At 39.8% G+C, this 26635-nt stretch overlaps 1 protein-coding gene across 1 annotated transcript in view; it reads right to left on the reverse strand.

Moving 5' to 3' along the window:
• The window catches only part of LOC128523267 (zinc finger protein 850-like), a 91977-nt gene that overhangs the window by 52843 nt on the left and 12499 nt on the right, over positions 1-26635 (reverse strand). The window contains exon 2 of the mRNA XM_053495668.1: positions 4606-5940. Within this exon, the coding sequence (XP_053351643.1) occupies positions 4606-5905 (1300 nt within the window). The 5' untranslated portion in view covers positions 5906-5940. The remainder of the gene's footprint in view (positions 1-4605; positions 5941-26635) is intronic.

Consider the following 26635-nt stretch of genomic DNA (forward strand, 5'->3'; position numbering starts at 1 on the left):
GACTTAAATGGTAATTATTCTGCTTGTTCTCTAATGGAGTTTGGTGTTCCACAGGGATAAACTGAAAACTGAATCTGTCGCTGAATCAGCCACTAATGTCCTTACAGTACGATGATCACGCTTAAGTTTTTATGAAATATCTAATGTTTAATGTGTCCAAGGCATTGCAATATTTGATGCTTTTCGTCAGCAGAGATCGTTTTTCTTTCCCATATTGCTTGAAACCTGTGGCCTGCTTAATATTGTGGAACAACCTTCTTCAGTACTTTTCCTTTAATTGGCCTTATCTGGCAAACTGATTATCACACATGTCTGAGATTAATGATCCAAAGAGCCCTGAGACACAATACCATGAGTTTAATTTAAAAACCAAACATTTAATGTTCATCCAATTTGCATAATCCCAGGTTCTTATTTAGTACAGAGGCACGCGGATGAAATAAAAAATTACAGACCGATTTCAAACCTTCCGTTCATTTTAAAAATATTAGAAAAGTAGTATCAGCTTAAATATGCACAATCTTGCAGAGAAACAACATCCTTGAAGAATTTCAGTCAGGTTTTAGGCCCCATCATAGTACAGAAACTGCTCTAGTTAAGATAGCTTCAGACCAAGGCTGCTTCTCAATACTAGTCTTACTTGATCTTAGTGCTGCATTCGACACTACAGATCATAATATTCTCATACATCGCCTACGAAATCATATAGGTATTCAGGGGCAGGCATTAAAATGGTTTAGATCATACCTGTCTGATTGATACCATTTTGTAGATCTGAATGGAGAACCATCTGTTGTAATGCCAGTGAAATATGGGGTCCCACAAGGGTCAGTTATAGGACCTCTGCTGTTCTCAATATACATGCTTCCCTTGGATAACATCATTAGAAGACATGGGATTAGTATCAATTGTTATACTGATGATACCCAATTATATATCTCAACAAGACCAGATGAAATACCCAAATTGTCTAGATTAACTGAGTATGTCCAGGACATAAAAGACTGAGTGACCAATAACTTTCTTTTACTAAATTAATATAAGACAGAGATATTACTTATCGGCCCAAAAACCAGCACACAACAGCTTTCACAATTCAGCCTGTGTTTAGAAGGATGTACTGTTACTACTAGCTCAACAGTAAAAGACCTGGGCGTGATATTAGTAACTTGTCCTTTGAAAATCATATTTCCAATATCACAAAAACAGCATTTTTTCATCTTAGAAATATTGCCAAAATTAGGAGCAGCGTATCTGATGCAGAAATGCTAGTTCATGCATTCATGACCTCCAGACTGGACTATTGTAATGCATTACTAGGTGGTTGTCCTGCATCCTCAATAAACAAGCTACAGTTAGTCCAAAATGCAGCCGCCAGGGTTCTCAATAGATCCAGAAAATACTTACATACAAGGCCTTAAATGGTTTAGCTCCCACATACCTAACCAGTCTTCTGATATGGTACAATCCACCATGCTCCTTAAGATCACAAAACTCCAGACTTCTGGTAGTTCCCAGAATTTCAAAATCTACAAAAGAGGGTAGGGCATTTTCATCTTTAGCTCTAAAGATTTGGAATAGCCTTCCAGACAGTGTTCGGGGAGCAGATACGGTTTTCCAATTCAAAAGTAGTCTCAAGACGAATCTCTTAAATCTGGCATACACGTAACTCATCCCATAACCTCATACTCAAGTACACCTATCCTGAATGGCAACTACGCTACTTCTCTTCATCTGTTTTGTATTTTTCTTCCCATCCCAAAGCATCGGGAGATTGTGCCAGCTTCAGTACACAAAGGCCAACCCTGTGAGGTTTCTGAGGCATCAAGAGAAGGACCAGCTCCAGCTGGATTCTGCTTTATAATGGTTGGAGCAACGCATGCTGCTCCTGTGCTTCCAGTGACCCAGACCCCATCTGCCCTCTGCACCTACTGACTCTGAACTGGACTTCCTGTGCTGAAATGGACTTCATGTTAATTTAAATAACTTCTGTTACATTGGACTTTTATCTGCACAACACACATTATGTTATTTTTATCTGTTTATCACGCAAATGAGGATGGGTTCCCTGATTGAGTCTGGTTCCTCTCAAGGTTTCTTCCTATTGCCATCACAGGGAGTTTTTCGTTGCCACCGTCGCCGTCACCCTTGGCTTGCTCATCAGAGACATTTCATTCATCATTCATTCATCTTATTATTATCTCGACACATTTTTCTCACACATACACACTTCCAAATATTTTCTTTTCTAAATTCTTTTTTACATTTTTGTGAAGCTGCTTTGAGACAATGACCATTGTTAAAAGATAGAAAATTGAATTGAATTGAATAATAATTTGGAACGTGGTGTATACCACCATGCCGCCTTAATTTACATTCGACAATTATTATTATTACTAGCAGCAGTAGTAGTAGTAGTAATCCACAATATAAGCTCTCTCCCCCTCTCACACACACCACATGAAACTGCGTAAAACAAAATGAAACTGGATCGTCTTGCAATACAGCGGCTTTAACCATTTCGCCACATGGGAAGTTGTGGGGTTCGCTGACTGTGAATGTGCGTCTGTTTGTCCACAGGTGTAAAGTTGCATTGTGTTAATATGCTATACATTGTACCACACTATGTTCAAGCAAAAAAAAACACTCTTAACTACTCATGAACTCTCATAAGATTAAAATACTACACCCTAAAAAATACTGGGTGTTTTTAACCCAGCTGCTGGGTAAATATTGGACCAACTACATGCTGGGTTAATTTAACCCAGCAAAATGGGTTATTTGTTTAACCCAGCAAGATCGGTAAAATATTCAATCCAAATGCTAGATCATATATAACTATAATGCAGGGTAATTCTACTACCTAAGTTGGTCAAACGTTTTACCCAGAACTATTCTACTTATCCATTCTATTAACTGAAATGTTGGGTTAATTCTACCTTACAAATTTATATGTCTAGGGGTAAAACATTTTAAACAGTTAAATTACTTTGATATACTGGTCTATTACAAAAAAAAGAACTCTAAGTTCAGCAAACTATATATATATATATATATATATATATATATATAAAATATATATATATATATATATATATATATATATATATATATATATATATATATATGCAATAAACAACACCCAATTAAATGTACAAATCATAGAAAAAAAAATTATATTTATTTTTCAAAAGCACAAGATCTGATAATACAGAACAAGTTCAACAACAACATCATTACGATACTAATACTCAGAAGCACTAATGCCTGGGAGCAGTGCTGGTCATTATCTCTCAACCTCAGGATGTAGGGTACGGCCTTAACACTTCAGCCTGCTGGAGATATTCCACGGTGTTGATTCCAAACTTAGAAAGAAAGAAACTAAAGAAAGTAAAAGTTTATGGAAAAATTGGGATTGTTAGCAGGTATGCATATTTGTAAAAAGATTAGTGTTTCCAGCTTTTTATTGACTAAAGCACTGAGATTAATAAAGGTATAATGTTAATGTGGTTGCTAACACTAGCAACCTAGCTAAATGCTAGCATCATGCTGGCACTACAGTTAACAGTTTAGCTTTCATTCATCACTTTACCATTTTCATACACCCTGCAATTGTTCTTCAACGAAAGCTAAAAAGCTCAGACAGTTTTGCAGTTTCTTTCATACACAGGTGAGATCTTTGGTTTGGCTAGCTAGCAGCCAGTGTCAGATAAACTAGCATGCTATAGCACAGACCAGGCTGAAAGGTTGAGTGTAACATTAGCAATGTTACATGCTGTGAACTAATTTAGTCATTAGCCAGTGGCCGAAAAAAAAAAAGACACAAAGTTTAATCAGCCACTGAATACACCAGTGATCTTTGGGGGAGGGGCGGTCTTGTCTGTGCTGTTAGCTGTCACTAGCTAACCCAATGTCAATCCAGCAAAGCTGGGTTGAATTAAAGAACCCAATTCACAGTAAATACCCAGAAAAATCACCCAACAGAGGCAACCCAGCATTCGGGTAGTAAAAATAACCCAGAATTTTTCTTGTGTGTATAACTCATACTTAGCTGAGTTATTTATTTATGTAAGATATACTGGTGCAGAATTAAAATACATTTCGGCTGACATTCAAATGTTTTTATATTATTATTTTGAAAGTATATGAGTGGCAGTGGCCCGATGTCGTATGCATGAAAAGTCTGAGCATTAAAGCATAGTTAGGGACCGGTACTCTGTACTGTATAGATCACCAAGATTACAAACTTAATTTAATCATGAAAATATGTAATAATAATGCAAGAGCTGCAGTTAACTGAATCAGTCACTGCACCAACTGGGGGGATTATACAGCACTGCAACCATTTTATTAAAACAACGCAAATGGGCGTTTATGGGGCGGGGCTTTGTTCACTGCATCATCGCGGAAGATCACGTTCCATGCACGGACAATTCAAGGAACTGTCACAGATAGTTCAACGACCTTCACAGATCAGCCGACTGTTTAAAAATGCTTCATCTGTACCTTTAGAATCCTTTTTTTCCTCTCCTTCAGTATGCGTACGTAGATGCGTATTAAAAGAGCTGATTCGAGAAAAAATCTTTCCACACATGGAGCAGTAATATGGCTTCTTTTCAGTGTGAATACGCTGATGTTTCAGGAGAGTGCCGCTTTGAGTAAAACTCTTTCCACACTGTGAACAGTGAAATGGTCTGATTCCAGTGTGAATGCGCTGATGTTGCTGTAAATTCCCCAAATTACTAAAACTCTTCCCACACTCTGTGCAGTAATATGGCTTCTCCCCAGTGTGAATGCGCTGATGTTTCAGGAGAGTGCCGCTTTGAGAAAAACTCTTTCCACACTGTGAACAGTGAAACGGTCTGTCTCCAGTGTGAATGCGCTGATGTTGCAGAAGAAAGACCTTTCGAGAAAAACTCTTTCCACACTGTGAACAGTGAAACGGTTTGTCTCCAGTGTGAATGCGCTGATGTTCTTGGAAATTCCTCAAATTTCTTAAACTTTTCCCACACTCTGAGCAGTAATATGGCTTCTCCCCAGTGTGAATACGCTGATGTTGCAGAAGAGTGCTGCTTTGAGTAAAACTCTTCCCACACTGTGAACAGTAAAACGGTTTGTCTCCAGTGTGAATGCGCTGATGTTGCTTGAGAGTGCTGCTTTGAGTAAAACTCTTTCCACACTGTGAACAGTGAAACGGTTTGTCTCCAGTGTGACTGCGCTGATGTTGCTTGAGAGAATGCTTATGATTATAACCCTTCCCACACTGTGAACAGTGAAACGGTTTGTCTCCAGTGTGAATGCGCTGATGTTGCTTGAGAGTGCTGCTTTGAGTAAAACTCTTTCCACACTGTGAACAGTGAAACGGTTTGTCTCCAGTGTGACTGCGCTGATGTTGCTTGAGAGAATGCTTATGATTATAACCCTTCCCACACTGTGAACAGTGAAACGGTTTGTCTCCTGTGTGAATGCGCTGATCTTTCTTGAGAGGATACTTTTGAATAAAACCCTTTCCACACTGTGATAACTGATACGGCTTTTCTTCTGTATGAGTGCGCTGATGTTGTTGGAGAAGACATTTATAAATGTAACTCTTACCACACTGTGAGCACTGATGCGGCTTCTTCTCTCCTGTGTGAATGCGCTGATGTTGTTGCAGACGACATTTAAAATTGAAACTTCTTTCACACTGTGAGCACTGATACGGCTTCTTCTCTCCTGTATGAGTGCGCTCATGTTGTTGGAGAAGACATTTATAAATGAAACTCTTTTCACACTGTGAGCACTGATGTGGTTTGTCTTGTCTGTGGATGAGCTGGTGTGCTGTGAGATACCTTCCTTGACTAAAACTCTTTCCACACTCTAAGCAGTGGTGAAGGTCTGTCTGAGTTTCTTCTTGACTGGTCATAGTACAAAGAATTTGTCTTTTGTTCTTCTTTATCTCTGGTTAAGGAAAGAAAATAGAATTCATCATCATGAAAAATACAAAATATTTTACAATAGCAATATATAATGACTTATTTAATTTTTTATTATTATTAAAATTGAATGTATTATTATTATTATTATTATTTTCTGGTACTACGGACACTATTACCTAAACAGAGCTCTATGTAGGATCCAGTCAGTAAGTGTTTAGACTTTAACTTACCTCAGGATCAGTGAGTTAATCCTCTCCAAATGCTGTTTTTAATTGATCTGATTTAAGATTCTCTGTAAAACTGCAGGTAGAAACAGCTAAATGTAGAGATTGTTTTAGCTTAGCTGGATAACTAGGCCGTCCAAGTGGCACAACGTCTTCAGCTCTTCTTCTCCTTTGTCTTTTAGTTGGGTGTTTCACTGCCCTCTACTGGACAGGATGGTGAACAGAACCATTAAGAATCTATTCACAGTGTGTTTTATTCTGTTCAGTAAACCTAAAATGTAGTTTAAAATGACAGAAATCAGTGATTCCTTAGTAATAGGTTCTCTTTTTCTCTAAATCTCACCTCCATCTGCTCTGATCTAGCACCTAGACAAAGACTACACATCATTAGATTCAAAGATTCAAGATTCAAAGAACTTTATTAATCCCAGAAAGAAATTTCTTTGTCTTGGTCATATAGTTTCATTGATTTAATTTACCGGGAAGAAAAGGGAAAAAAAAAATGAAGAAAGAAAAATTAAAAGAAAAATTCAGCGAGAATGAGAGGAAAGGTGTACAGGACAGTGGTGAGACCAGCAATGCTCTACGGCTTAGAGACAGTGGCGCTGAAGAAAAGACAGGAGGACGAGTTGGAGGTAGCAGAGCTGAAGATGTTGAGGTTCTCCTTGGGAGTGACAAGGATGAATAGGATTAAGAATGAGTTCATCAGCGGGACAACCCATGTTAGATGTTTTGGAGATAAAGTCAGAGAGGCCAGATTGAGGTGGTTTGGACATGTTCAGAGGAGAGATGGTGAATATATCGGTAGAAGGATGCTGAGGTTGGAACTGCCAGGCAGGAGGTCTAGAGGAAAACCAAAGAGGAGATTTATGGATGCAGTGAGAGAGGACATGAAGTTAGTTGGTGTGAGAGAAGAGGATGCAGAGGATAGGGTTAGATGGAGGCAGATGATTCGCTGTGGCGGCCCCTGAAAGGAAACAGCCGAAAGACAAAGAAGAAGAAAAATTAAGAGAAAAATACTACAAATAGAATAAAATAAAATTAAATATTGCACAAAAGGTTACATGTTGCACTGAAAATAATCAATATGCCAATATTGCACTTGAACTGTGGTGTAAGTGAAAAGAAGGAATATTGCACAAATGTACTGGTAATCAGATATTGCATTTGGAATTTAAACCTAAAGTTATGGGAACAGTACTGTCATAAAGTATTATTAAACAATAACTAATGACATGTCCGTATCCCGTAGTGTAAACGTTATAGGGACGAGGTGTATAATTTATTGGCAATTGGGAGGAAAGGTCTCCTATGGTGTTCTGTAGAACACCTGGTCATAATCAGTCTCTGGCTGAAATTGCTCCTCTGTTCGGGGAGAATACTGTATAGGGGTGAGAAGGATTGTTCAAGATTGTGTGTATTTTAGACAGAATCCTCCTCCTTGCCACAACATCAACAGAGTCCAGCTGCATCCCCAGGACAGATCCAGCCCTTTTAATGACCTTGTCCAGTCTGTTTCTGGCTGCCCCTTTGTTGGAGCCCCAACAGACCACAGCATAGAAAATGACCCTCGCCACCATCGTAAACATCCTAAGAATGGTATTTTAAAGGGGTCATACAGGCCTAAATGCCCTTTTTTACATCCTGGACCAGTGCACAAAAGACACTTTAATAACCTTAGCACAAAGACACTTTGTTCTATGCATATTTGCACACCCAGTACAGTATATTTCAATTTGTACAGTATATTTCTCAGTACAGTATATTTCAATTTGTACAGTATACTTCTATTTCTATGTACATCATATTTCTATTTTTATTTTTAGTTCTATTTTTCCTAGCATATTTCTATTTTTATTTTTAGTTCTATTTTTCCTAGTTTAATTAAATTTTTCTATTTAATTGTCTATCGTATTTCTTTTATTCATATTTATTTCTTATTTGTAAACTTTAATTTTCTTTTAGGGTCAATGGCAGTCGTACAAGCATTTCACTACATTTGTAAGTGTAACATCACTATAACTGTTACGTGCGGCTGTGGTGCACGTGTGTGCGCGTGCGTGGCTGCTGGTGCTGCTTTCTCTCTCTCCCTGCCTTTCTCTCTCTCCCTCGCTCTCCCTGCTGCAGGAGGTCCCGCCCTGATTAAGCGTGCTGCGACGTGCGACGGGATTGGCTGGCCGTGGAGAAGCGCGTCCTTTTAACCGGGCTGGTGAAACCCGGAAAGGCGCGTGTTGGGAGTTGGAGATGTGTGTGTTGTGTCGGAGAGTGTATTTGCTATTTATTATAAAACTGTTGAGTCGCGCCGGTGTGTTGGTGGGTTGTACAGTATTGGTTTCTTTTTTCTTTTGTTTATATCTTTGTTTGGCTGTGGTTGTAAATATTGTAAATAGTTTTCGGTTTGGTTGTACATACTTTTTTTTTGTTGGAAGCAGTAGGGGTTGGGTGCCATTTCCTTTAAAACCCTGTTTCTCCTGTTTTTCTGTGATAGTTAGGAAGCTAGGTTAGTTTATGTATTTTGTTTAAAGTTTTCTTTTTGATAGATTAGTTAGCTTGTGGGAGGAGATAGGGGGAAGTTTTGTTTATTGTTTTGGCCTTGGCCCAACCCTGAAGCCTAGAGCTTCCTGTGTGTGTGTGTGTCTGTGTGTGTGTAAAATAAAGACCACGCACTCTCTATCCTGTTGTAAAGGATTTCTTTTCTTTTTTTTTATTTTCTTCTTTGTTGCGGCCCTGAAACCTAGACTAAGGGGTCGTAACAATAACATTACGTTATAACCAGTGTTAACATGAAAATATGAAAGGTGTTCTGTTAAAACACACTGTTTTTTGACACCACAACAAATAGTTGCGTTCTCCTGAGCAGTCTGGACATAAACATCATGGATGTTTCTGGTTCTAAGTTGGAAAGCACCTGACTTGACATCCTTAGTCTGAAATTCTGATTTATCACCTGTACAAAATCTGCATATTGACCCAGCAGAAAAACTCTCAACAAATCCACTTATCCCATGAGCTGCAAGATTGTCAGCTATTACACACTGGACGAACCTTTAGCAAACTGACCAACCTGAGAAATAAATACACCATGATTTTCTAAAATGCACAAGTCTTGCAAAAGTGGATACAACACTTTTTCATAGCCATAAGCTTTGACATCATCAGACTTGCAGAGAACAGCTAAATAGATAAAGGCTAGTGTTGAATGTGAACCTGGTGGAACATTACCTAAAACCCAATAGACACCACAGAGTTTGCGCTTTTTACGAGATGTCCCAAGAGAGTTACATATCTCAAAATTGTCAACATAAAGATTAATTGATATTCTCAAACCTTCACCAGACAGAAAATTATTTTGTTTATAGTAGTCACCGTCTCTTACAGTTCTGTATTCATGGACACCAGTTAAAAAACGGTCTATTTTTGGAGTTTCAAGATGTTCAAGGACATCTTTATGAGAAAGCAACTGTTGCAAAGATTGTTAAACAGGGATATATTGAAATGATCTATTTCTGTGGACATCTAGTATTTACTCGACCGGCTCTATAACACCAAAATGAGAAGTGTAGTACTGTGTACGTTTATATGCAGTAGCAAGAGGCCCATCTTTTGCAATAGCTATGCCCAATGGATTAGATTTGCACAGAAGAGTAGAAAGTTCATCAACTACTGACTTCTCAATTTGCAGTTTATGGCTCTGGAATATATCCGATACAATACTGCTCGTCACAGGCAAAGACACTGTACTTAATATGTAGTGAAGTTCAGAAAGGATCTCGTCAATAACTGCCTTTGATGTGTGAACAATATTTTCCAACTTCAATAAAAGGCAAGCAATTTTCTCTTCAATTAAATTTCGCAGGTGTAATTCTACAGCATCACCACTACCTAGTGTTTCATTTTCATAATCTCCATCCACAGACTCTGTTGATCCATCTTCAATGTCTGACTGATGTAACTGATTGCTTGTTGTAAAGTTTTTCTAAAGTTACGTAGTAGGAGAGGCGAGTTGCTCGGTCTGTCCGCTGTGCTTCGGTAAGCTTCTCTGGCGCCAGGAGAGACTCAGTCAAACACACACACGTTGTCTGTCAGAAAGGTCTCTGTTTATTAACAGCAAAAGATGGGTTTTATATATGTTTGACCAAACGCCTGTGCCATAGACATATGTTACTACAAAGAACATGAACCATTGTAAATGTCCTGGTGAGATCCTGAAGAATCAAAGGAGAGGAAGATAGAGAGGTGTCCGTCCAGAGACAGATCACAAGATGTTGGCTCGAGTTAGGGGGAGAGGGGGAAGGAGACAGAGAGGGGGAGAGAGACATGAAGAGAGAATGGGAAGGTGAGCGTGGGAGCGTTCACACCTTAAGGAGCAGATGCAAGAGGAGACAGGAAGATAGCAACAGGAAAGATTTAACACGTTAATATCAGTTCTATGAGGAAGAGAGCAAGAGAGTAGAAATAACTTCTTTATATATAAAATAATTCTAACAGTTGCCCCCTTAAATTCTAAAAGAATTTGTGAATGTCAATTAGTTAACATAGCAAGAGATATTAACGTAAAGAAGCAGAGATTCATAATTAGTAAAGTCAGCAAAGATGATAAGAAGGATGATAAAGAGAATAGATAGAACAGTTATAGAGAAGATCAGGATTAAATCACTTCTAGAATCACAATTAGAAATGAAATTTACAGTACATAGGTCATCAGGCGTTGGCACAAAATAAAATGTGGAAAAAGAGCTAATACAAAGTTGACCCTATTTGTGTATGTGAAAAAGGTGAAAAGCGACAAGAGCCCCCTTTTGAGGTGTCTTCAAGACGTGTCGCTCCACTAGCCCCTTGGTGCGGGCTAGGAGATCTTGTGAAGTAGTGGTCGATTATCTCAAGCAGTCAGAGTCATCTGCGGTGCCATCTTTACATGGCTGGCGTGAATCCACTGTGGCTGTGAATCTGTGAGAACAGCTGTGCGAGTCACTGCAATTACAGTTGTAGGTGTACTGTAGGCAGCGTCCCCCACCTTTCTGGGATTCAAACTTTTCACCAGCACTGTATCACCTGGGATGAAAGAATGGGTAGGCTTGTCTGTAGGCAGAGCGAGAGAAGCAGAGACATTACCATGAACACTGTTCAGTTTTTCAATGAGTGCTTGCGTGTAATCGCCGACAATCAGGTCCAAATCACCTGTAAGGAAAACACCAGGGTTACCTTTTACCCAGGGGGTGGGGAATGGTCGTCCCATTATAATCTCAAATGGTGAAAGTTTGGTTGTAGATTTGGGTGTCATTCTAATTTCACAAAGAACCCAGTTCTTACCTGTATCCATCATTGCTTTGGTCAACCTATCTTTGATTGTCCTGTTCATCCTTTCTACCACACCAGAACTTTGGGGATGGTAGGGGATGTGAAATTTCCAATCAATGCTTAAAAATTTACACAATTTTTGTGTCATTTTGGAGACGAAGGGTGTGCCATTATTACTGTCAATAGATGTTGGAATACCATATCTAGGAATGATTTCTTTAGCCAGAATTTTTAACTACTGTTGTTGCATTTTCTTTTGAGCATGGAAATGCTTCTACCCATTTAGAAAATCTGTCCACAATTACAAGCATGTATTTAAGATTTCTGACAGGTGGCATGTGTGTAAAGTCAATTTGTAAACATTGAAATAGTGCAATAGGCATCGGCAAGGCATCATGTTTAACATGTTGTCCTTGTGTATTTGCGCAAGCACAGATCAAACAGGAATCTAATAGAACAAGTGTAGCCTGTTTGATATTGCGAATGCAGAATCTGCGACATGTGAAATACCATAAAAATGTCGCACTAATAACGGCAGGACAGATGCTGGAAGAGCTATACGGCCGGTCTCATCCCGAATTAGCATATCGCTGCCAGGTGAACACATACAGGAGGACAAAAAAAAAATGTAGATCTTCGGGTGATGAATGGGTTTGCAAGAAGGCCATGTCAATGTCAGATGCTAAACAAAGGATAAGACCCGCCGTGATCTTGGGCTAAGACCCCCGCTGCGACCCCCCTGCCTTCAGAGACATATAGGTGACATGGCCTGCCATAATCAGGTAGACCCAATGCCGGAGCTGAACTTAGAGATTGCTTGAGGTAACAAAAAGAGTCCTTCATCTCAGATGTCCTTGTGATTTTGTCTGGTTGAGTGGAGGAGCATGACTGGTGCAATATCTTGTCATAGTAGGAACAGTCAGGAATGAACTGCCTACAAAAGTCCAAGAAAGCTCATCATTGCTTGCTTCCTGGCAGGTGGACAAATCTCGACAACAGATTGAATGCGATCAGCAGATAATGTTCTTTGTCCCTGGGCAATTGTGAATCCCAGATAGGAGACCTGCAGTAAGCAAAATTGAAGCTTAGTGAGTAAAGCCTTGAATCCAACATCAGCCAGATGTGTCAGCATGCGCAGTGAATGTTTGCGACAAGTCCTCAGTTTCAGCTGAGAGGAGGATGTCGTCGGCGTATAACAGAAGGCGGACTTTCTCAGGCAGGGTCATGGAAACCATGGCATCTCTTCCAACAGAGGAGAACACAGCTGGAGAGTCTATGAACCCTTGAGGAAGACGAGTCCAGGTCAGTTGTTGGTTTTTGAAGGGGAAAGCGAATATAGGCTCCGTCTGCTCACTGACAGGGACACTGAAAAAGGCAAAACACAAATCAACTACTGTAAAATATGAATAATTTGGAGGTATTGACGTCAAGATGGATGGGACATCTGGAACAATAGGACTGGCAGGAATTACAATATCATTAATTTTGCGCAAATCTTGGGTAAATCTCCATCCTTTTCCACCTGCCTTTTGTATTGGATTAACAGGTGTATTGTATGGAGATTGGGTAGGAACTAGGACACCTTGTTGTATTAAATCACTCTCAATGCCAGCCTCTTTATCTGGTAAAAGAGGGTATTGTTTACAATACACAGGTGTCAGTGTTTTAAGTTTTGCTGTGTAATGTGTAGTGCAAACTGTGCCCACTTCATTAGCATGAGTAGACCACAACCTTGGAGGTACAGAAGACAAGTAGGATGAGATGACAATAGATTCACCAGTAGAATCAACCTGTGGGATCACATCAGAGAACATAGTCAGATTATTAGGGGTCTTAAACAGTTTTGCCCTCTGCAAAAGATATACAACAGCCTAATTTAGACAGTACATCTCGGCCTAGTAAATTGAATGGAGATGAGGGTATCACAACAAATCGATGACAGAAATGCAAAGTTGGATCATCTGGGCTAGTTACAGGAAGTTAAAAAGTTTTAGGGCATGAAATTGGGACCCCATCAATCCCTACAGAGCTGATAGTCGATGCTGAAACGGGTCCGCGGTATTGAGTACTGAGAACCACTAAAAGAAGAGCATGTAGCTCCAGTATAGTTTATTACTGCGTTTGCACCTGGCATGTTGTCATGAACCATGATCATAGACAGTGGCAAGAGTTTGATTAAAGTTTCCGCTGCAGGTGGCGATAAAGGCACCTGCAGCATCCAGATCGTGCACCATTCATCCCAGGATTTGAAGGTCAGGTTCATTTCCGGTTCCTGCTAGAGAAATTGAGAGTTTTGGCAGAATCAGTGTTCATATTAACAAACGTAGTTTGAAATAGCTGTGTGAAATGTGGAGGAATATTATGACCAAAGGGAAGTCCTCCGTGTTCAGACCATGCAGTTTTAAACCTGTTAACAAAGGCAGTTGCTGATTCACCTGGTTCCTGTCTGATAGATGCCACCTGTGAGAGATCACATGAAGAGTGATATTTCTTTACAAGAAAAGCTTTAAGTTCAATGAACATGTCATCAACATGTTTGTAATCTGCTTATGCATAATAGGCATTCCATGTGTCCCCATTAGCATCAACCTCATCATCTATAGGTATATCATGTTTGTGATGAAGAGAGGGCACGTCTTCCTGTAGTGAGGAATCCGTCACCTCTGCTCCTAGAACACGTGTTAAGATGCACCTGAAATCAGGACCAGTCAACTGTGAATAACGTGTTGTGCTTTTAAGTTGGTCACAAAAGTGAACATCAGATGGTTTAGGAAGGCTAGAAAAATTGTGGATATCAGATAGACTTGGAGGTGAAATATTCCATCTCTTTTCTCCACATGTAACAAAGGGATATGCATAATTAGGTGTACTATCATTGTTCTTTGGCCTTTGTAATGACTTATCTGCCATGTTAGAGGCAACACCTTTTGATTTTACCATACCATGGCCCCCATCTTGAGAGCTATGTGTCTCCGTGGTTGAAGAATAGCTAGGGGGAGCAGAGACAATAGGTGATTCCACCTTAGTAATGAGAACAGGAAAAGCATGCATGAGTGGTTTGGAGTTGGTGGTCAGTTTACACTTACGAATATTATCTTTACCATTTTTAGCTATCACATTTTTAGAGCACTCACCATCCCACTTCGGTTTCAAAATGACGCCATGTAGTAAGTGCTTTTTTCATATATTGACTGTCCCACTGTGGATCACCATAACCTTGATTAATTAAAAGATCAGCAGTGATAATGTCAGCATTGTCAAATGAACCTTTTCTTGGATAATGTCTCCACTAAAAAGAACCCTCCGTCCATCCAGCCAAATTGTTAATGAAAGGTTGAACAAAAATTCCAAATCCTTGATTATACATCCAATCATTAGGAGTAAGAGACTGTTTGGAAAGACCATTACCCATTTTGTTAGCAAGTTACAGTTAGTAAACAAACCAAGATTATCAAAGTTAAGGGGACACTAAGCTTTTTTTTTTTTTTTAATTACGGGTGGTGTGACGTTCGAACAGTGTATCAGAATCTATTTAAAACTGAAGAATACTGTAATTTATAAGTGTATTATCAAAATGTGCAATATCTCTGCGTTTCTGATAACACTACCAGAAATATGGATTCTATTTCAAATCTCACGTGCCTCTACACCTTTGGAGATTATCCACATATTTATCAAATACCAATATAGTGAATTAATAAGGCATTCGGCCAATCTACCCTGTTTCTGAGAACACTCTTAGAAAAATGAACCTCAGGTGCGCCAGGCTGAGTCCACACGCCTCTACGTCAGGGAGACAATAAAACTCATGCACATCCCACATGTATAACTGCAACTGCAGGCCGTTCCCTGTTTCAAAGAACACTCTAAGGAATATGGCTATAACCAATTAATTTATTTATTTTCTAACCACGCGCCTCTACGCCAGGGCCAGCTTAAATTTCAAATTTTATTTGTCACATACACAGTCATACACAGTACGAAATGCTTATACGACTGCCACTGACCCTAAAAGAGAATTAAAGTTTACAAATAAGAAATAAATATGAATAAAAGAAATACGATAGAAAAATTAAATAGAAGAATTAAATTAAACTAGGAAAAATAGAACTAAAAATTAAAAAAATAGAAATATGTACATAAAAATAGAAATATACTGTACTGAGAAATATACTGTACAAATTGAAATATACTGTACTGGGTGTGCAAATATGCATAGAACAAAGTGTCTTTGTGCTAAGGTTATTAAAGTGTCTTTGTGCACTTGTCCAGGATGTAAACGTAAACATGTAGTGTAGTTGTGAAGGTAGGTGTGCAAAGTTATTAAAGTGGCTTTGTGCACTGGTCCAGGATGTAAACGTACAACATGTAGTGTAGATAGATCTATATATTTCAATTAACCAAAATCGCTACAGCTGCAAAACAAATAAACATGCATAAAGTTTCTTTTTCCAAAATATACCCCAAATATACGCCAATTTACTACGTAAAATGAACTATTGGTTCAAAAACTTTTCTAACCAAGGAAGGAAGAACAATAGCAAAAATAATGCTTAACTTACCTTCCTGGAGAAATAAGGTTAGATGAGCCCCCAGATTGTTTTTCTAAAGTTACATAGTAGAAGAGGCAAGTTGCTCGGTCTGTCCGCTGTGCTTCGGTAAGCTTCTTTGGCACCAGGAAAGACTTAGTCAAACACACACACGTTGTCTGTCAGAAAGGTCTCTGTTTAATGTTCAAACACCTGTGCCATAGACATATGTTACTACAAAGAACATGAACCATTGTAAATGTCCTGGTGAGATCCTGAAGAATCAAAGGAGAGGAAGATAGAGAGGTGTCCGTCCAGAGACAGGTCACAAGATGTTGGCTCGAGTTGAGGGGAGATGGGAAAGGGGGAGAAAGACAAAGTGAGAATGGGAAGGTGAGCGTGGGAGCGTTCACACCTTAAAGAGCAGATCCAAGAGGAGACAGGAAGATAGCAGCAGGAAAGATTTAACACGTTAATATCAGATCTATGAGGAAGAGAGCAAGAGAGTAGAAATTACTCCTTTACTGTATATATAAAATAATTCTAACAACGCTGCACTTGGCTGGCGTCTTGACAGTGACCTTGACCTTGTTGCCTGTTTACACAGGCCTTACCCCGACTCTGCAGACTCTGTTCAGTCCTGAGGAGGAGACAGGAAGACACAGTGTGTTTGTAGCAAACATACAAAACAAACATAGCGACAACAGTGAACAGACAAAACACTACAGGTCCGGCTGGCTTAAATAGAGACACACAGGGGAGAGACACAGGTGAACGTAATTTGTAATAAGAAAACATACCAACATAGACACACTAGGGGGGGACAAAGCAGCGGCTCAATAGTCCGGAGAACCGGATCTTACTCCCCCAGACTGTGGTGGTACAGGTGTGACACAAACCATATTTTCATATGTTTTTAACTGTTACTGTTAAATTTAAGGTCTTACTAATAATTTTTTTTTTACTGTATATTTTACGGTTATCCCAAGTTTTGTAAAATACGGTTTGATTCTGTTGCATTTATATGGTATTTTCCCCTTAAAATTATGAACTTTTTTACAGTGTATAAGTTTAGCAGATAAAACGTTATTTTACAGATTTTTCCTAAATTTATACAATTAAACATCTTCATTAAACGATCAGCAGTAGAAGTTTAGCAGTGAAACACCATTATTTTACAGATTTTTGCTAAATTTATATGATTCAATTCAATTTTATTTTATTTATATACCGCTTTTAACAATTGTAACTGTCGCAAAGCAGCTTTACACAATCAAAAAAGTTATTTAGGTTTGTATGGAATGTGAATGTGTATGAATTAAAATGGTCAGATTGTCCCTGATGAACGAGCCGAGGGCGACAGTGACAAGGAAAAACTCCCTGAGATGGAACCAGACTCAACAGGGAACCCATCCTCATTTGGGTGAAACAGAGCAAGAATTGATCTGCATTCATACTGTGTTAGGTGGCAGGCAGTTTAGCATAACAGTTGATGTTAATAGATATTAATGTGGAGTCCAGTTAGTTATTGAAAACTCAGGTAGACTTGTAAAAAGTTCCAGTTCTGATCTATCAAACTGTCAAGTCCTCAGAGAAACAGTTGCCAACACCAGTCAAGGCCAGAACCCCAAAGAGACACAAAGGGCATCCATGTGACAAGATCTTCTAGCAGAAGCGAGGCACAAGGATGGGTCAGAGAGGTCCGGAGGGCAGAGGGGGTCTGGATCACTGGCAGCTCAGCAACGGCATATTCTCAATGAAGAGAAGCCAAAACTGGAGCGATATGTTCTTTTATGTGTAGACATTAATAGTCGAGCAGCAGAGTTTTGGATCAGCTGTAGCCGATGTAATGCTGTCTGAGAAACCCCAACATACAGAGCATTACAATAAACAATGCCATTGGTGATGAAGGCGTGGATGGCTATTCCGAACAGCTTAAAGGACAAAACAGGTTTAAGTTTTGCCAGTTGCCTTAACTAAAAGAAACTGGATCGAATCACAACACTAATCTGTGTGTCAAATTTAAGGCCATGATCAAAAATAACCCCTAGATTTGTAGGTTTAACATACCCTTCCAAACCTCCTAACTACAGAGGTGGAACTTTACCCCTGGCACCAGGACCAAATACCAAAACCTCTGTCTTTTTATTATTAAAATTTTAAAAAGTTTGGGCTAACCATGCCTTAATATCGTCTAGACATGTTAATACTGCTTTGACAGAGTAGCCTTCCTTCTGTTTTAAAGGGAGATAAATTTGTCTGTCATCTGCATAGCAGTGAAAGGAGATGCCATGATTTCTCAGCATATAGCCGAGCGGCAACAAATATAACGAGAAAAGAAGGGTTCCAAGGATAGACCCCTGTGGGACCAAATGTAAGAGGAGCTGATGATGACTCAAGATCTCCAAGGCTAACAGAAAAAGTTCTATCGATAAGATAGGACCTAAACCAGTCTAGAGCTGTCCCCCTAATTCCCACCCAGTGTTCTAAGCGTGACAGAAGAATGTCATGGTCTACTGTATCAAAGGCAGCTGTTAAATCAAGCAGCAGAAGAATCACAGAGTTACCAGAATCGGTAATACAATAAATATCATTTAAGACTCTTAACAGAGCTGTTTCAGTACTGTGAAGAGCCTTGAAACCAGACTGAAAGACTTCAAGCATTCCATGCTCACCAAGATAACTTATTAACTACCTTGTCCAGAATCTTAGACAGAAATGGTAGCTTAGAGATTGGTCTGTAATTAGACAACACAGACGGATCGAGATTAGGCTTTTTTAACAAAGGCTGCACAACTGCATGTTTAAAATGTATGGGTACTACCCCAGAACCCAAGCTGCTATTTATAATATTTAAGACTATAGGACCTAGGATGGGAGCCAACTCAGCTAAATAGACAGGTTTTTAGCCTGGACTTAAACACTGAGACTGTGTCTGAGTCCCTAACATTATTTGGAAGACTATTCCATAACTTTGAGGCTTTGTAAGAAAAAGCTCTGCCCCCAGGTGTAGTTTTCATAATACGGGGTACTGACAAGCAGCCTGAATCCTTTGATCGAAGTACGCATGGTGGATCGTAGGACACTAGCAGTTCACTCAGATACTGCCGCGCAAGACCATTTAATGCTTTATATGTCAAAAGTAATATTTTAAAATCGATGCGAAATTTCACAGGGAGCCAATGCAGTGAAGATAAGATAGGGTTGATGTGCTCATATCTTCTGGTTCTAGTGAGAACTCTCGCTGCTGCATTCTGGACTAGCTGAAGCTTATTTATGCATCTAGTTGAACAACCAGACAGTAAGGCATTACAATAGTCCAACCTAGAGGTGATAAAAGCATGAACTAGTTTTTCTGCATTGTTTAGTGACAATATACTTCTTATCTTGGCAATATTTCTGAGGTGAAAGAATGCTATCCTGGTAATATCATCTACATGAGCTTCAAATGGAAGGCTGGAATCTATAATCACACCGAGGTCTTTTACTGTTGCATTTGATGGAAAAGAAAGCCCATCTAAAGTCTTACTTCTAGCTGTATGCGGTCCTATGACTAGAACTTCTGTCTTATCAGGATTAAGCAAAATAAAGTTCATTAGCATCTAATTTCTTATGTCAGAAACACCAAACTCCACTAGAGAGCATGGAGAATACTCACTATTTAAGTCTACATACTGATAACGATCGGTCAAATAGGATCTGAGCCAGGAGAGGGCTGTACCCTTAATTCCTGTGGGTGGAGCTAAAGTGGAGCTGAAACTGGACATGACAAAACACACGTAGAGACTAGGGGAGACAAGTAGAGACACGTAAAGACAGGAGAGACACGTAGAGACTAGAGACAGGAGAAACACGAGACTAGAGACGAAAGGAAACTAGAGACAGAAGAAACTAGAGACAGGGAGAGAGACGGGACTAGGGTTAAAGACATGGCAATCAACTAGGCATGGCTTGTAGCTAAACATGGTTAAGATTACTCTTAAGTACACAGAAACATTCCCAATATGAGAGCCCAAGTCAACAGAACATAAATCAAAATATAAACTAAAAGAACTAAACACAAAATAAACACTTACTCTCCTGGACACTAGGAAAGGGAATTATGTTAAAATGCTCTTCATCGACTACAGCTCTACATTTAATACCATAATTCCCTCCACACTCACCACCAAGCTGGGGCACCTGGGACTCAGCTCATCCATGTGTCAGTGGATCTCCAATTTTCTGACTGGCAGACCACAGGCAGTAAGGATGGCCGGACATGTCTCAGCCTCACTCACTCTCAGCACTGGAGCCCCCCAGGGTTGTGTTCTAAGCGCCCTGCTGTACTCTTTGTACACTCACGACTGCGTGGCCACTACCAACTCCACCGCCATCATCAAGTTTGCTGACGACACTGTCGTGGTGGGCCTGATCACCAACAATGATGAGTCGGCTTACCTAGAGGAGATTGTAAATCTGGAGAACTGGTGCCAGAGGAACAATCTCCTCCTGAACGTCAGCAAGACAAAGGAGCTGATAGTGGACTTTAGTACAAAGCAGGAGAGGAACTACCAGACCCCCATCATCAATGAGAACCCAGTGGAGAGAGTGGACAGCTTCCGATACCTCGGTGTTCACATCACGCAGGACCTGTCATGGTCCTGTCACATCAACACCGTGGTAAAAAAGGCCCGGGAGCCTCTCTACCACCTCAGACGCTTGAGAGACTTTAGACTGCCCTCCAAGGTGCTCAGGAATTTCTACTCCTGTACCATAGAGAGCATCCTGACGGGAAACATTACGACCTGGTTTGAAAACAGCACCATGCAGGACAGACGAGCTCTACAGAGGGTGGTGCGATCAGCTGAGCGCATCATCCACACCGAGCTCCCTGACCTGCACTTGATCTACAGCAAGCGGTGCTGGACCAAGGCCAGGAAGATTGTGAAGGACCTCAGCCATCCCAACAATGGACTGTTTTCTCTGTTGCGGTCTGGGAAACGATTCCGCTCCCTGAAGGCCAACACAGAGAGACTGAGGAGTAGCTTCTTCCCGCAGGCGATAAGGTCTCTCAATCACATCACACCACACAGGAGTAATGTCTTTTAAACATTGACAATGACTGGACAATCATGGACACATTCATGCAATACATATTTACATATCTGAAGCCATTGCACATGTCACTTTATACAATACATGTTTACCTGCCACTGCAAATGACACTTTGCCACTCTGACACTTTAAGACATTTCAATGCCACTTTAAAACATTAATTTTTTTTATATATATATATATATATATATATATCCCCCCCTCCCATATTCCTATATTCTATTTTTGTGATATTTTTACATGGCCTTATTTGTACAGTTGTTAATTTTGCTAGTTACATTTATTTTCCTTTGTATTTTATTTCTTTATTAATATTTATTCCTTATATATTGTTTTTTATTTTCTTTTTAAGGTCACCGGCGGTCGTATAAGCATTTCACTGCATATCGTACTGTGTATGACTGTGTATGTGACAAATAAAATTTGAATTTGAATTTGAAATACCCACACAAATGACAGTAGTGAAACCAAAAATGCTCAACCCAGTTTCCCAGACTGAACAGCTATTTATAGTTAGATTAATGGCTACCTCGGCTCAGGTGTGCACTCGCATCACCTGACCGAGGTGCCTTCTGAGAAACTGAGTCAGCCAACAAAAACAACTAACTAACTAGCACAACTAACAAACAGCGACCTCTGGTGGTGGTCCCTTACACAGGGAGCGGGTTTTTTATCTCTAATAAAATTTTTTTAACTGGTGCTACATTATCCAAGGTATAATGAAATCCAATTAGATGTCCACAAATACTTTGACAACATACCTTTATCAGCCATAACATTAACACCAAAAAACATTGACACATTTCCATTCATTCTCAAATATACTGCAGTAAACAAAGGTAACTTAGGCAATTTAAGGATGTCATGAAACATAATGCAATCACTAGTTTTATTTATTTATTTATGAATTTATTCATTTTAAGTAGCATAAAAAGAATGGGTTGTGTTTAAAGTGATTAAAAAAAACAATACACTGCATTTTTTTTCTGATAAAGAAATTCTCCATATCTATATCATATCATATTCATTCCAGGGATTAAAAAACAGGAAGAATGTCAATTTTAGAATAGGTAGAACGTCAGTGGTCTATGAACAACCTCTCACCAACAGGCCATTCTCTGAATATGCCATTTTTACAGGGGTGGGGCAAAGAAAAACGCATCTCGGTTTGTTAATCCACATGTTCAGGGCAAGCTCAGTGGTTAAGGCATTGGACTACGGTTCAGAACATCCCAGGTTCAAACCCCACAACCACCCAGTTGCCACTGTTGGGCCCTTGAGCAAGGCCCTTAACCCTCAACGGCTCAGATGTAGTAGTATGGAGTAGTATGCTCTGGTCCCATCCCAATGAGACGTGGTGACATAACTTACAGCAGGTTATGGTCGCTGAACCGCTGGATGTCCAGGTGGTGCTGCGAAAACAACGTGGGCTTTATTGATAATTGGAAGACCTTTGAGGGCAAAGCTGGCCTGTTAGGGCGGGACGGTGTCCATCCCACTCGGGAAGGTGCTGCCCTCATTTCTTGTAGTATAGCTCATAGTCTTAGAAAAGGCTTAGTTAATCGGTGACAATCCAGAGCCCAGGCCAGGGAGCAGACAGACAGGCTAAACCAACCGTCTGCTAGCTGCATAGAGTCGTCACTCAGGGTTCACTCTATTGAGACTGTGTCTGTTCCCCGAGCTAAAATCAAATTTAGAAAGACTCAGAAAGTCTGTTTTAGTAATTTAATTAACATAAAGACCACAAACTTGGATCAGACTGAATGCGCAGCCGGCACCTCTGGTCTGAAGCTAGGACTGTTAAATATTAGATCTCTCGCATCTAAAGCAGTTATAGTTAATGAAATTATCACAGATCAGGAGTTTGATATACTCTGTTTAACAGAAACCTGGATTACAGGACGAGTATGTAGCTCTAAATGAAGCTAGTCCTCCTGGATACAGCTACATACACCAGCCTCGGTTAACTGGTAGAGGAGGAGGCGTCGCAGTTATTCACAATGATAATTTGACTATTGTACAAAAACACGGACACAAATTTAATTCATTTGAAATTCTTTATAGTAACATAAGTGTATTTAACTATATTAAGTCAGCTCAGTCGATCCCGCTAATTGTCATTTACAGACCTCCAGGGCCGTACTCGGAATTTCTTAGTGAATTTGCAGATTTCCTTTCAAGTCTAGTCGTTTCTGTAGACAAAGTGTTAATTGCTGGAGATTTTAATATTCATTTTAAAAACCCAGAAGACCCTCTGAGAACTGCATTTATGTCTATACTGGACTCGGTAGGAGTAAATCAGTGTGTAGTAGGACCCCCTCATAAAGCAGGTCACACTTTAGATTTAATAATATTATTTGGATTAAGTATAAGAAATTTATTCACAATACCACTATCTGAAGTTATCTCAGATCACTATCTTGACTTAATTCAAGTGTGTCACAATAATAATGTACACACAGCGCCGCGCTACCGTATGAAACATACATTCACATCAACTACCAAACAGAGTTTTATCAGTAATCTCCCAGAGTTCCCAACTTCGATTAGATCACCGTCTGACCCCACAGAACTCGATCAGGCGACTGAATATTTAGAGTCGACATTTCGCTATACCTTAGATAATGTAGCTCCAGTCAAAAGAAAAATTATTAGAGATAAGAAACTTGCTCCCTGGTATAACGATCACATGCGCACTTTAAAACAGACCGCTCGGAAATTAGAACGTAAATGGCGTCAAACTAAATTACTAGTATTTCAAATAGCATGGAAGGAGAGCATCCTGAACTATAGAAAAGCTCTTAGTGTAGCTAGATCAACATATCTCTCCACTCTTATAGAAAATAACAAAAATAATTAGATTAGATAATTAGATAACTAGATTCTTATTTAATGCTGTAGCCAAATTAACCAGAAATAAGACCACTGCAGAAATCTCCACAACAACATCATGCAATAGTGAGGACTTCATGAACTTTTTTAATAATAAAATTGTAAATATTAGGCATAAAATTGAGGTTTTGAAACCGAACAATGTAATTGATGCAGATGTTAATCTGGCCATGTCAGATCAGAACCTAGAATACTTTACTCCCCTTGAAGAGAATGAACTAATTTCACTCATCTCTTCTTCAAATTCATCAACCTGTATATTAGATCCTGTACCGACACATTTTCTTAAACAGATAGTACCAGCAATAATAGAACCCCTGTTGAGAATAATTAATTCTTCACTCAGCATTGGATATGTTCCAAAATCTTTTAAATTAGCAGTTATCAAACCAATAATTAAGAAACCTGACCTCGACCCCTGTCAGCTGTCGAGTTACAGACCAATGTCAAACCTCCCCTTTATCTCTAAGATCCTGGAAAAGATAGTAGCGGAGCAGCTATGCTCATATATACATAGAAATGGCATACATGAACTGTATCAGTCAGGATTTAGGCCTTATCACAGTACAGAGACAGCGCTCGTTAAAGTAGTAAATGACATTCTATTGGCCTCTGATCAGGGTTGTGTAACTATGCTTGTATTACTTGACCTCAGTGCAGCTTTTGACACCGTTGATCACGCTATTCTTCTTCACAGATTAGAAAATGTAGTGGGAATTAAGGGTACAGCCCTCTCCTGGCTCAGATCCTATCTGACCCATCGTTATCAGTATGTAGACTTAAATGGTGATTATTCTGCATGTTCTCTAGTGGAGTTTGGCGTTCCGCAGGGTTCAGTTTTAGGTCCACTGCTTTTTTCCCTTTACATGCTTCCTCTGGGCAACATAATCCATAAGCATGGTATTAGTTTTCATTGTTATGCTGACAATACACAGTTATATGTCTCAGCAAAACCTGATGAGAAAAAACAGCTTACTAAAATTGAGCAATGTGTGCAGGACATAAGAAATTGGATGCTAATTAACTTCCTTCTGCTAAATCCGGATAAGACAGAAGTTCTAGTCATAGGACCGCATACAGCTAGGAGTAAAATTTTAGATCACACCGTAACTTTAGATGGCCTTTCTGTTCCATCAAATGCAACAGTGAAAGACCTTGGTGTGATTATTGATTCCAGCCTTTCATTTGAAGCACATGTAGATAATATTACCAGGATAGCATTCTTTCACCTCAGAAATATTGCCAGAATAAGAAATTTATTGTTGCTAAACGACGCAGAAAAACTAGTTCATGCTTTTATCACCTCTAGGTTGGACTATTGTAATGCCTTACTGTCTGGTTGTTCAGCTAGATGCATAAATAAGCTTCAGCTAGTCCAGAATGCAGCAGCGAGAGTCCTCACCAGAACCAGAAGATATGAGCACATTCAATTCAATTCAATTCAATTTTATTTGTATAACGCTTTTAGCAATTTTCATTGCCGCAAAGCAGCTTTACATAGTCAAAAGAATTATTTAAGTTTGTATGAAATGTGAATTTGTATGAATCAAAATGGTCAGTTTGTCCCTGGTGAGCAAGCCGAGGGCGACAGTGGCAAGGAAAAACTCCCTGAGATGGTAATAGGAAGAAACCTTGAGAGGAACCAGACTCAACAGGGAACCCATCCTCATTTGGGTGAAACAGAAAGCAGTAAATGATCTGCATTTATACAGTGTGTAGGGTGGGAGGCAGTTCAGCTATAATAGCTGATGTTAATTGATGTTAATATGGAGTCCAGGTAGTTATTGAAGACCCAGGTAGACTTGTAAGAAGTTCCAGTCATGAACTATCGAACTGTCAAGTCCCCAGAGAAACAGTTGCCAACACCAGTCAAGGCGAGAACCATTTTCTAGGTAGAGAGAATCATTCCCAGACACCAGACGCATCCCAGAGAGACACACGGGGCATCCATGTGACGAGATCTTCAGCCAGAAGCGGGGCACCAGGATGGGTCAGACAGGTCCGGAGGGCAGAGGGAGTCTGGATCACTGGCAGCTCAGGAACGACATGTGTAGCTCAAAAGAGAGAGAGAGAGAAAGAGTAAAAGGGGGGGACAGGAGGAGAGAGGAAAAAGAAAGAGGGGGGGAAAGAGAAGAAGAGGAGAGATGGCAGTTAGGTATGGTCACAGTCACACAATGTATAATGTGAATGTATATTAACTGTAGAGTGCAAGCAGAGACTCCGGCAGGACTAACTATGACAGCATAACTAAAAGGGAGAGCCAGAAGGAAACACAAACATGAGGGCTTCCTGACATGTAAAGCAAACAATCACCTCACCGTCAGCAAACCTGAGTGATCAATGAGAGTGAGGAAGACAGCATCCAAACATACCAGTTCACCATAATACTCTACGTCCATGAGTCCCCCAGATCTGCTCCTTTACCTATGGAAAATCTATTTATAAAAATGCTTGGCTAAATAAATAGGTTTTTAGCCTGGACTTAAACACTGAGACTGTGTCTGAGTCCCGAACACTATTTGGAAGACTATTCCATAACTTTGGGGCTTTGTAAGAAAAAGCTCTGCCCCCAGCTGTATTTTTCATAATACGCGGTACTGACAAGCAGCCTGCATCCTTTGATCGAAGTAGGCGTGGCGGATCGTAAGACACTAGCAGTTCGCTCAGGTACTGCGGC

The sequence above is a fragment of the Clarias gariepinus genome, chromosome 1 (genome assembly GCF_024256425.1).
Source record: "Clarias gariepinus isolate MV-2021 ecotype Netherlands chromosome 1, CGAR_prim_01v2, whole genome shotgun sequence".
Lineage (NCBI taxonomy): Eukaryota > Metazoa > Chordata > Actinopteri > Siluriformes > Clariidae > Clarias > Clarias gariepinus.